The sequence below is a fragment of the Elephantulus edwardii genome, unplaced genomic scaffold (genome assembly GCF_000299155.1).
Source record: "Elephantulus edwardii isolate Elephantulus edwardi_28Jun2011 unplaced genomic scaffold, EleEdw1.0 scaffold00032, whole genome shotgun sequence".
In the NCBI taxonomy this organism is placed as follows: Eukaryota; Metazoa; Chordata; class Mammalia; order Macroscelidea; family Macroscelididae; genus Elephantulus; species Elephantulus edwardii.
Window position 1 is genome coordinate 10,208,790 of NW_006399782.1, and position 12,100 is coordinate 10,220,889.

At 35.5% G+C, this 12,100-nt stretch overlaps 1 protein-coding gene across 2 annotated transcripts in view; it reads right to left on the bottom strand.

The window, feature by feature from the left end:
• The window catches only part of STXBP5L (syntaxin binding protein 5-like), a 405,474-nt gene that overhangs the window by 148,476 nt on the left and 244,898 nt on the right, over positions 1 to 12,100 (bottom strand). For both annotated transcript variants that reach the window (XM_006884245.1, XM_006884246.1), the window contains exons 10-12: positions 10,438 to 10,592; positions 2,091 to 2,163; positions 1,019 to 1,166 (exon numbers count right to left, since the gene is read on the bottom strand). In XM_006884245.1, the coding sequence (XP_006884307.1) occupies positions 1,019 to 1,166; positions 2,091 to 2,163; positions 10,438 to 10,592 (376 nt within the window). The remainder of the gene's footprint in view (positions 1 to 1,018; positions 1,167 to 2,090; positions 2,164 to 10,437; positions 10,593 to 12,100) is intronic.

Consider the following 12,100-nt stretch of genomic DNA (forward strand, 5'->3'; position numbering starts at 1 on the left):
AATTAAATATAATAAAATTAAATTCTAGAATGTTATCTTAACAATAACTTTTGATAAGTATTATTAACCACTAAGTAATATTTATTAGCGTGAAACATTTGACTCTTTCCTTTCCAAAACCAGAATTAGAATAATCAAGGTTACATTTTGAGTTCCATATACACTAGTTTAAGAATATGTTTAGTTAGGTGCCATTTAGCCAACTACGACTCTCCATATAAATGTATATGCAGATGAATCTTAATATATAATTACATACTTCCTGAAAACTCCATCACCACATAATAGATTTTTTTTACTCAAAGTGACCCTCTATGCCAGAGTAGAATTGTCCTAGAGGATTTCCAATGTCATAAAATATTTACAAAAGAAATGCCAGCAGTGCAGTGGATTGAATGTTGTTGTTGTTAGGTGCCGTCGAGTCGTAGATGACTCATAGCGACCTTACGAATGAACAGCCTGAACACTGTTCGTACATAGAGTTTCCGGAGACAAGCCATTTTGGAAGTGGATTGAATATTGGATTGTAAATCAAAAGATCAGGAGTTAGAATCCACTAGCTGCTCTGTAGGAGAGACAAGAGGTATTTTTGCTTCGGTACAGAATGACAGACTTGGAAACCCCATAAGGAAGTTTATTTACTGCTTTATTGAGCCTATGATTCAGAATCAACATGTCATTGGTTTTGTTTTAACATCTTCATGGGAGAAGACTGTCATATCTTTCTCCCACTCATGGGCTCAAACCAATGAGCTTTAGGAGAGCAGCAGAGCTCTTTAATTACTATTTCACCAGACTTCACCAATTATATATTTAATGCATAAGAAGTTAAATTCTTTTAGGGTGATAGCTATATAGCATTGAGAAAATTTTCATTTCATGAGTGATTTTTTAAAAATATATGCCAGTTTAAGAAAAGAACTAGTTCAAGTCTTCTTTGGGAATTAAGAAAATAAATAAAAAAAAGTATATGGTAAAAAAGTAAATGAGGAAAGTTGCTTATAGTTTTTACTTTTACCTTATTACTGTACCCTTGTTTTTTATGCTTGACTCCTATAGAATAGAGAACTAGAATCAAATCCGGAGGACAATCGGCAAAGTATGCAGTGCATGTAACTGGTGATTCATGAATGTCCATGGGATATGGGTTCTCAAAGATTGGAAAACTAACAGATAAAGACAATACAAATATAAAATATAAATATTTTATAAAGTAAAATGTCAAAATGTTTAAAAATATTAATTTCACAAAATTGTATTTTAAGCATAATAAAACAAGAGTTATACTATCAAGAATATTTTTAAGTTATCTGTAAAATGATAGTTATTAAATAATTTTTATCTCTGTAATTCCAACATTGCATAGTTATATACCTTGGCAACAATGATATGAATTTTATTAAAACAAATATGTAGCAAGTTCAGTCATATCAATTTATAAAATATGTTATTAACGAGGTAGTTTGCAAATTCACGTATTTACAAAAATGCTATTGTTTAGAAAATATTTTGGTAATATGTTGCTATTATTATGTACATCAAGTTAGAACTGAATTATACCTGACCCTCAGCAGATTTTAGAGGCTGAAAATTGCTTGGGAGGCGATTGCTCATCTTTCTCCCTCGGAGAAACTGGAGGACTGGAACGATCTTTGGGTTGGTAGCACAGTCCTTTACCACTAAACCACCAGAATGATCTATTTTACGTGTCATGAGTCTCCAAAGGCTTATCTCAAAACATTCAGAGTTATCTCCTGCAACTTCATATGCTACTAGACTATGCTGGTTTAGTCTTAGATATTTAACCAAATTATACTTCTGTAATTCTAGACAAATTATAGTCACATAAAGAATCCTGTCCATCTAAAAAATATTCATGCTGAAGTGTCTTCCTGTATTTTCATGGTTACTAATTGTTGCTGTTGGTAGGTGCCATCAAATTGACTACAACTCATAGTGACCTTATTTCTAAACAACAGATCTGAGCCTTGCCTTATCCTGCACCATGGTTATGATCTTCAACATGCTTAAGCCTCTTGTTATGGAAAATTTAAAAATAATTAACATTAATCTGTATATAGAGAACTTACTTGCTTTGCGTCAGATCAACTACAATAAGATCCTTCTCCAGAAGTACTACAACAGCATAAGGTTCTTGGAATTCTAAAAAATAAAGAAGAACATTTTAAAAGCTTTCATATTGTACATTTTATAAAATCACAAAAATTTGCTGTTTCTTTATGTCCTGAACAAGAATTATTTTCTTCCTTCTTTTGGCATATATCAGGCACTATTTTAATAACAGAAATACAAAAAAGAACTTCTTGACAAATTTCTGCCCATGGAGTTTACTGTCTAGGGATTTATACAACTAATAAATGACTAAACAAATAAGATTAATTCAGAAAGTAAGATGAGCTATGAAAAACTTAAAAGGGTAATTAATGGTACAGGGAGTGTCTTGAGGTTGGGAAGGGCTGATTAGTATAGCAGGGAAGTAATTGCTTTCATATACAACATTAGAGTAATAGGTGACAATTACAGTGAAAGAATTATTCTCAATTTAAGGAAAAGGTATTTACAAAAAATATTTTTATCCACTACAGCAAGTATTATTATTTCCCCATTTTACACAGTATAAACAGAGGCTCAATGAGTTTAGAGATTAATACACGGCTATAGTTCAGAAAGGAAATGTGAAACTTTAAGTCTATTGTTTCTAAGTTCCATCTTGATTTTACTAGGTCAGTAATTTCAACTGATTGCTTTAAGAGATACAGAGTTATAAACTAAAAAAAAATATGAGTTATAAATGGAAAAACAATAACTTGGTTGGACTTTGGTTTAGAAGATTGAAGTTGAAGATGGGAACCTAGCAAACATGATGATTCCAGTCCTTCCAGTCCTGAATGAGCTCAAGCACATTCTATGTCTATGATGAGTACCATGTATCCCTGAGAAATTGGGAAAAAACCCCACAAAAAACACAAAACCAAAACAAGAAACCCCAAACAACAAAACCTACCATCTTGTCATCAACAAGTTGGTGACCATTACTGGGTACCTGAGGCTGTAAATCACCTGCAAAGAGAGTCCCCATTTTTCTCCCAACAGAGCTGCTGTTGGATTTGAAAAATGCATGCCCTTGCTTGAATGTACATCTGTGTTGCAGTATGCACTCTATATACTACTAGCTACTGTTCTTAAACTGAGAAATTTCTTCTTGTAACTTATGTTGTAGAGCCGCTTTAAGTTTCTCAGTGTTTTTTCAATTATTTTGCATTTTGCTTATTCTGCTTTCAGTTCATAGAACAGGAATATTGTTATGTGCTGTTCAGCTATCTATGAACACTAGATCTGAACCTTGTCTTTGGATCTTGAACCTTGAGGATTTTTGTTTTCTTGATATGAGACGTAATCCATATTGAAGGCTGTGTAGTCTACGATCTTCTGCAGAAAGTGCTTCAAATCTTTTTCACTTTCTACAAGCAAAGTTGTATCGTGTGCATAAAATAGGTCGTTGATGAGTCTTCCTCCAATCCTGATGCCACATTCTTCTTCATATAGTCCAACTTCTTGAATGATTTGCTCAGCATACAAACTGAAAAGGTACGGAGAAAAGATAAAACCCAGACACACACTTTTCCTGAATTAAACCAAGCAGTCTTCCTTTGCTCTGTTCAGACAATTGCTTCTTGGTCTGTGTATAGGTTTCACATGAATACAATTAAGTGCTCTGAGATTCCCATTACTTTCACTGTTTTATAATTTGCATTGATCCATATTTTCACATGCTTTTGCAGAATTAATAAAACACAAGTACACATCTTTCTGGTATTCTTTGTTTTCAGCATAATCAGCAAAGATTTCCCTTGATCCAAGGTTTCTTCTAAAACCAGTTTGAATTTTACTGGGTTCAGTATTGCTAGTTACCTCCTCTTTGTCTTTTCTCCTCCTTGAGACAATCACTGGTTGTGGCCATTGCTTAGAAAATAAAACAGCTGGGTTTCTTGCACAGACAAACCAAAGTAATGAAGAGATATATTATCACTTTAGGTAGTCACATCTGCTTTAGATTATTACTGTTCTTTGCAAATAATCCAAACTTGCAAAAGTTTCATTTTGTAGATGTATTTTATGGAGACTATCCATTAAAAAAACTTTTCTTGGAAGTCAAACAGTGCTACTTCACTTCTATCTCTGTTATTTAATAAGAGTTTCATTTTGGAGACAAGATTCTGGACTTTTCAACTCTTGCATGCAAAGAGGAAGAAGGCAATAACTTCCTTAACCTTCTGTGAAGACTAGATGAAATAGCATACATGAAGATGTTTACATAACTATGGTGTTGTTACTGTGTACCACCAAGTCAAAACGGACTCACAGTTGACCCTCCAGTGGGTTTTCAGAAGCAGTTTAATTGCAGGGGAGGAGATTGTCCATTTTTCTTTTGTAGAGCAGCTAGTGAGGTTGAACTACATGCCTCTGGGATGGCAGAACAGTTCCTGACCACTAGGCCTCCAGAGCTCCCTAAGTGCTTAAAAGATGACAACTTTTACTTATTTATCCTGAGCAGGCTTAATTTTCTAACCATAGCCTCCCAAAGGTGAAAAATTCTAGCACAAGTATTACTTCTCCGTAAGCAAAAGTATTATTTATGGAAGTTGGAGAGAATTTGGTATAGTTAAAACTAGGTGTGAAACATATAAGTCCAAGTATCGAATTTACATTGAAGCATTTAAATTTTAGAAATGGATTTAATTGTTATCTATCACCACTGATTCAGCAATATAATATTTTTTAATTGCTATTTTAATGAAAGTTTATAGAGAACTTAGATTTCCATTCATTCATTATTATACCTTTTCCTCCCTGCCCCCTTCCCCAGTTTACTTTTTTCTTTAAAAAAACCAAATTACAGCCACTACCCCCACCCCACCCCCAGTCCACTTTACTATGCAGCTCTTATTCTGGACTCCTTTCATACCAGTAATACCTAATCATATATTCCTTTTATATAGTTCTCTCCCTCGTCTGTTTCAATGCCATGTACATTATTGATCCTCTATTTTCTCAGTTTCTCCCCAGCCCCCATGTCGGTCTTATTTTATAACAGTGGCTTTATGCTGTTTTCATCTTTTTTGTGACTGAGATATTTCACTCAGCATAATCTTCTTCAGAGTCACCCATTTTGTATAATATTTCATAAGTTCTTTTTTTTTCAATGCAGCATAGGATTCCATTGTGTGACTATACCACAGCTTCTCTATCCATTCATTTGTTGATGGGCACTTAAGTTGTTCCCAAGTCTTTGCTATTGTGAACAAGCAGCAATAAGCATGGATGTGCATATATCTGCTTGGGTGTCAGTTCTGGTTTCATTAGTGTATATTCCCAGTAGTGGGATTGCTGGGTCAAACGGTATTTCTATTTACAATTTTTTGAGAAAGTGCCATACAGCCTTCCAGAGCGTTTGCACCATTTCACACTTGCACCAACAGTGAACAAGGATTCCAATTTTTCCACAACCTTGCCAGCATTTGTTTACTGTTCTGTTGAATTTTCCCATTGTTACTGGGCTCAGATGATATCTCATAGTTGTTTTTATTTACATCGCTCTTAGAGCTAGAGATTTTGAACATTTCTTCACGTGTTTATTTGCCATCTGAATGTCTTCTTTGGTGAAGTGTCTGTTTATATCCTGTGCCTACTTTGCAACTAGGTTGTTTATCTTGTTGTGGCACTCTAATATTCTATAAATTCTAGATATAAGTCCCTAATCAGACATGTCAATACCAAATATTTTTTCCAGTCTGTGGATTCTTTTTTTTGCCCTGTTGGAAAAGTTTTTGGATGTGCATGGGAATTTTATTCTTTGAAGGTCCCATTCATCTCTTTTATCCTCTCCTGTTTGTAGGTTTTTCAGAATGCTTGGAACACTGTTCATGTTATGGATGCAATATTATAATCTTAATAAATTTATTTTAATTAACATGTATAACATTTACCAATGTGCAGTTTAAGGAAGTTCCATCTGTTTGACTACAGAATAATAATCAACGTATATTGTTATATGAAAAAAAATCAGCTACAGAATAGTAAAATATGCAGCAATTTGTATAAAAAGGAAATAATACAAACACACAAATGGTTACATATATTCATGTATACATTATTAAGGGAAGCATAAATATGAAAATTTGTAATTTTAGTTGTCTTTGGATATTTTTTCTTTCTATATTCCTTCGTCTTTCACTTTCAGAAACCATCTAGATTCTGATTTAGAAATAAATATGTCAAGTCTTTTTTTTCTTCTTTTCTGAGAAACTTTTAACCATATATTGCTTTGAATTGTAGGACTTCTTTATTGCATTTTCATGTACTACTGATTTAATCAGAAATAGCTAATAAAAGCATTTATATTTTCATGAGTAAATGTAAAATTCTGTGTCTAGCCCCAGCCAATGACATGTTTTGCTCTTATCACTGCCTATTTGGGAAAAAAAGGGTTTACATATGTAGCATGTTTACAATATATGTATAATATATTGAACTTTAGCAATGGTCCTAACATCTCTGATAAAAATAATTTCTATAATTTTCCTCTTGACTCTTATTAGGAAGCATTTACTTAAATTTAATCTTTGGTTGTCTAGTCTTTTATTCCTATGTCCCTTCATTTTTCATTATCCCTTCATTATTCATCCTTGGAACTTCAAAACACATCCATATTCTGATAATTTCAAAGTAAATGTCCATGTCTTTGTCTTCTTTCTTTTTTATAGTCTTTAAACAATCCTACTGAATTTTATTCAGACTAGTTTTCTTCTTTCCAAAAACTGCTATTAAAACAAAATATGTTGCCGTTGAGTTCTGACTCGATAGTGAACCTACAGAACAGAGCAGAGCTGCCTCATCAAGTTTGCAGAGCTGTGATCTTTACGAAGTAGACTGTTACATCTTTTTGCCACAGAATGTGGACCTCTGACATTTCCATGAGCTACCAACCTCTTAGCCACTGCACTACCAGGGCTCCTTCTTATTGATCATTAAAATCCCATTCCTCTCTGGTCAGTTTTGACTCAGAGTGAACCTGTAAATATGGGAGGAGAGTGTCTATTTGGTTTTTCTTTTTTTGAGCAATTGGGGAATTTGAACTACTGACCATTCAGTTACTAGCTCAATATATTATGTAGTACTAGTTCAGTGGTTCATCAGGTTTCATCCAAAGTCAGCACTTTGTTTCAAGACTTGACTATTTTAGATACACATCCTAATAACAGGTCCCAGCTGAAATGTTGGAATTTCAGAGGTCAATTACTCTGTCGTCAAACTTGCACAATCCTCTTGAGTAAATGTCCTTAATATATTGCTTTCTTTTGTTTTAATATTTTCTCAAAATATCTCTGTAGCTTCATGCTTCCAAAAATACTTCCAATGCTTTTAATGTATTTTATTTCACACTGCCAAACATCATAATTTTAAAGTTTTATTCAATAATTATTTTTCTTTTTTTAATTTTTTTAAGAGAATGAAGCCTTTATTTCCTTGTTTCACACAAAGCTGGCAGAGTTGGTGACTATTTGGTTATTAGCCATATCCTCCTCTGACTCCTCCGCCTCTTCCTTTGCTTTCACTTTGGCTGCAGCTGTGGCAGCAGGTGCAGTAGTTGTGGCAGAGCCACGGGGGCAGCAGTCAGAAACGCGGATGAATCACCCAGGAAGGCCTTGACCTTTTGAACCAGTGGGAAGGTGTAGTCAGTCTCTCCACAGGCAAAGCCAGGACCCACTTGTACCCACTGATGATTGAGTAGGGTATTGAGGCCATGGTTGGGTAACCAATCTGCAGACACACAAACACCCTCCAGGAAGTGGGTATGCAGAGTCTCCTCTGTGATGCCAAGCATTCAGGATTGTAGATGCTGCTGTTGTCAAACACCTGCTGGATGATCATCCCAAAAGAGAAGGGGGAGATGTTCAATATGTTCAGCAGGGTGGCCTCGCTGTCTCCCACCTTGTCTCCAGTCTTCACCAGCTGCACATCACTCAGGATTTCAATGGTGCCTCTGGAGATCTTAGTAGTGATGCCTAAAGCCTGGAAGAAGGAGGTCTTCTCGGGGCCCAGACCAGTGTTCTGGGCCGGCACGGTAACCTCACATGGAGCAATAGCACCAGCACAGGCAGCAGCTGGCACCTTGTTGGCCAGCAGCATGTGCCTGATCTCAGTTAGATTCTCTTTGGTGAACACAAACCCCACGTTCCCTCAGATGTGAGACAGCCGCTTCTCCAGGGCCAGGTTGATGTCCAGGTGGCCCCGGATGGCCTTGCACATCATAGTGTTCTTGCCCATCAGTATCACAGCCCTCCCGCGGAGGGACGTGCAGATCTGCTGCATCTGCTTAGAGCCCACATTGTCTGCATCCGTGATGAAGCATTTCAGATAATCATCCAGAAGTTGAATGATCTTAAGGAAGCAGGTGATCTTCCAGGTCACCCTTTCTTCCCAGGGCATCAGGCGGTAGGTACGTCAGGGAATGCCACACAGGGTTTAAAGACGATGTCACTCTCATGAGGTCGCCTGGCGAGAGCCAGTAATCATTTTTCAGGACTACCATTCCTCAAGGTTTACCTAAATCTTACTTTCTTCATGAAGTTTGCATGAATATCACATTCATGAGCAATCTAACTAGCTTACAGTATTAGTATGTAATATATAATCTATATTTTAGATATATAATATATAATAATATATGACAGCGCAGGAGGGGAAGACCCTCTATGAGGTGGATTGATTCAGTGACTGGGGTAATCGGGATGGGTGTGTCAGAGGCAATGCGATTGGCACAGGATAGAGCAGGGTTTAGGGCTGTGACTCGACGGCACATAACAACAACAACAACAACAACAACAACAACAACAACAACAGTGTATTATATATATAATGTGTAATATGTAATATACTATATATATATATATATATATATATATATATACTGCATGTATCCACTAGCCGCTCCATGGGTAATCTCTTCCCACACATTTACAGACTGAAAACCTGCTAGAGGGTCAGCTATGAGTTAGTTCTGACTTGAGAGCACATAACAACAATGGCATATAATCTAAACCATAATTCAGCACTGAATTTTTAAATTTGATGCAGTTATCATCTTTGCTTGACTAGGTTTTTTATTGTAATTTTTTTGTTTCTCAGTTTGACATCAGAGATTCAGTTCCTGTGTCAAGTGTATTTTTAACATTTCCTCTCACTACTTAGGCCATAGACATACCAACAAACATTTTATTTTCCCCAAAAAACATTTTTTTGATTACTTAACAACACAGGTATTTTGTCTGTCCATTGGAATTCTGTAAATAAAGTGTTATATATATTCCAGATCATTTTATCCTATTGTTTCAATATGCAACTGAAGAAATTTATATATTAAATAAAAAGCTTTAGCTCATATGTCTTCATAGTTTATAAATTATGCCCAATTTATCTTTGAAAAATCATGTGGGGTTCAGTATTATTACTGTCTTTTGAAAACGACACATCAAACTCATAAATGTAGAATGACTCGCCCAAGATCACACAGCTGGTAAATAGTAGAGCTAAAGCATAAAATGAAGTGTTCTGCTTTCAAGTCCTATACTCTTCCCCCTACATATATATTTATGTTCCTTCTTGACAATTTAGTTCTTTATATACACATTGTGTTTTTTCAATGATAAATTCATATTTTCCATCCTTCTTAGTTTTTGGATTTTACTGTTGAAAATTCATAGGTCATGTATAGGTTTAGACTACTTCTTATGTTTACAAAAGTCTTACTTTGTATTCAGGGTGATAAAATAGTTAACCATCTCTCTTCCCAAAAGCCCTTATTATCAATTATTCTCCAAATTTGAATAAATCACCAACCGCACATCAGCAATCCTAGAGTAATCAGAGGTGCTGCAGTCGCATTTGATGCAAAACCAGATGTGAAACAGATGTGACTGCAGCACCACCACAGTTCCAGATCACTGATATCAGGCAAGTGCTTTAACTTTGATTGGCTTTGGAATGGGATGGGTGGAGCTGGACTAGGAGAGGCTATTAGGGGACCCCAGATTCCCCAAGTGCTTTCACCCTAGACCCCTATGGGACCCTCCCAGCTCAGCTTCCACCATCCTTATCAAAGTTTAAAGCACTTACCTGGTATTAGAACCCTGAAATTCCAGCAGTGCTGCAACTACATCTGTCTTACTTCCAGTTTGTCAAGTAGGTACAGTTGCAGAACCTGTTTCAGCACCTGTTGCTCACACTGTTGAACCATGGTGGTTGTTAGCTGCCAAAACTGAAAATAGTTAAGCTTAATTTTGTTAGGAACTTATCAGGTAACATCTTAAAAATGATTTTTTTTTCTATTTTAATACTTGTAGTTTGGCTACTTACCATTAGGATAGGGTGTTTCACACAAAGTTAGAAATTCAACAATGGGATGATCCATTTCAAGTACTGTAATTGCTTTCCCATGCATGATGGTTAAACTTGGTCTTCTACAAGCTTTGTCATAGGACAGTCCACCAGAAAATATTATGAATGGCTCACTACACAGAGGGGAAAAAACCCAACTGAGATGAAAAAAATCCTTTAAGATAAAATAAAGTCCACAGGATTAAATCTGTGGTTATTAGATACTAAACATTTATTATCATGTTAAATTATCATTAAGTATTATCCTCAATTTACTAAGTGACAACTAAATGGTAAAACGCCAAAGAAAATTATAAGCACCGGCTATCAGGAAAAGACAGGCAAAACCCTCTCCTCTCAACAACTTTACCTCTTTAGATATAGTTTCTCAAAAAATTACTTGACTACAGATCTTTTGCCGCTTCATGAATATCACTGTTGTTGTTAAGTGTCATCGAGTGTGACTCATAGTGACCATCACACAATTTGGTAAATGTTGTGTTGTCTCCTTTACTAAATATGAATATATCCATTAAGAGCGATACATATCAGGTGGGTTCTTAAAGAAGACATAAATAATAACATCACTGACAGTGACTATTTTAAAAATAAATATTTTAAAAAAGGAACAAGTAACTGACATACAACAACAAATTCATCTCAAAGGCCTTATGAGTGAAAGAAGATACTATGCTGGGAAATATGTGTGTGTGTGTGTGTGTGTGTGTGTGAGAGAGAGAGAGAGACTCTTAGAGAGATAAAGTGACTTAGGGACTGCAACAAATGATTTAAGGAAAAGCACACTGGAGATCAGGAGGAGAATGTAGGATTAGGCAAGATTTCTATCTGTTCACAGGGTCACTATGATGGTTAATCTACACAACAGCACCTCGCAAGTTTTGCAAGTTTTATAGTTATCTTACTCCAAAATCATTTATCTTGATCATTATTTTATTCTGCTTTGACTTTCTCATTTCTGAAATATCTTCTCCTTACCTTCACCTTTTCTTTCCCAAGAAGAATTCACATATCTCTCTCCACTCTTCTACTCTCCATACAGAGCAACCTATGTCCTTTTCTGTGCTCCTATAATATAGCTCTACTAAAACACCTCAAATACACATAAATTAAAAGTTTATAGTCTTGTTCTTGCTACTATAGTAAATTAAATAGCATCACTAACCTCTTCCAGCTTCCTATAAAGAAAGTATACTAAAAGAAGTATACAGTGCCTTGTATACAGGAGTAATTAAATATTGCATTAACTGAGCTTAATTGAGTAAAGCTAAGAACTTCATGAAATACATTGTTACAAGTCAGTGAGAAACAAAATAGATATCATCATGCCCATGGATAATATTCTTTATCATGGAAAAGACTCCCAGGCCTCTTCATGTGAACTTATTTTCTTTTCAGTTACAAGTCTGGCTTTTCATTTTCTTAGTCTATGTTATTGTTATGTGACATTGAGTAGACTACAACTCACAGTAACCTGTGATATTAGATTAAAGTTGGCTTTTTTTAGCCATTACCTTATTCCCCTCTGGCCTCCAGCCACCTTAACTGCAGACACATGGTCTTGAAAATCATTAACAGCTGTGGGACTAGGATGAGAGAGAGAGAGAGAGAGAGAGAGAGAGAG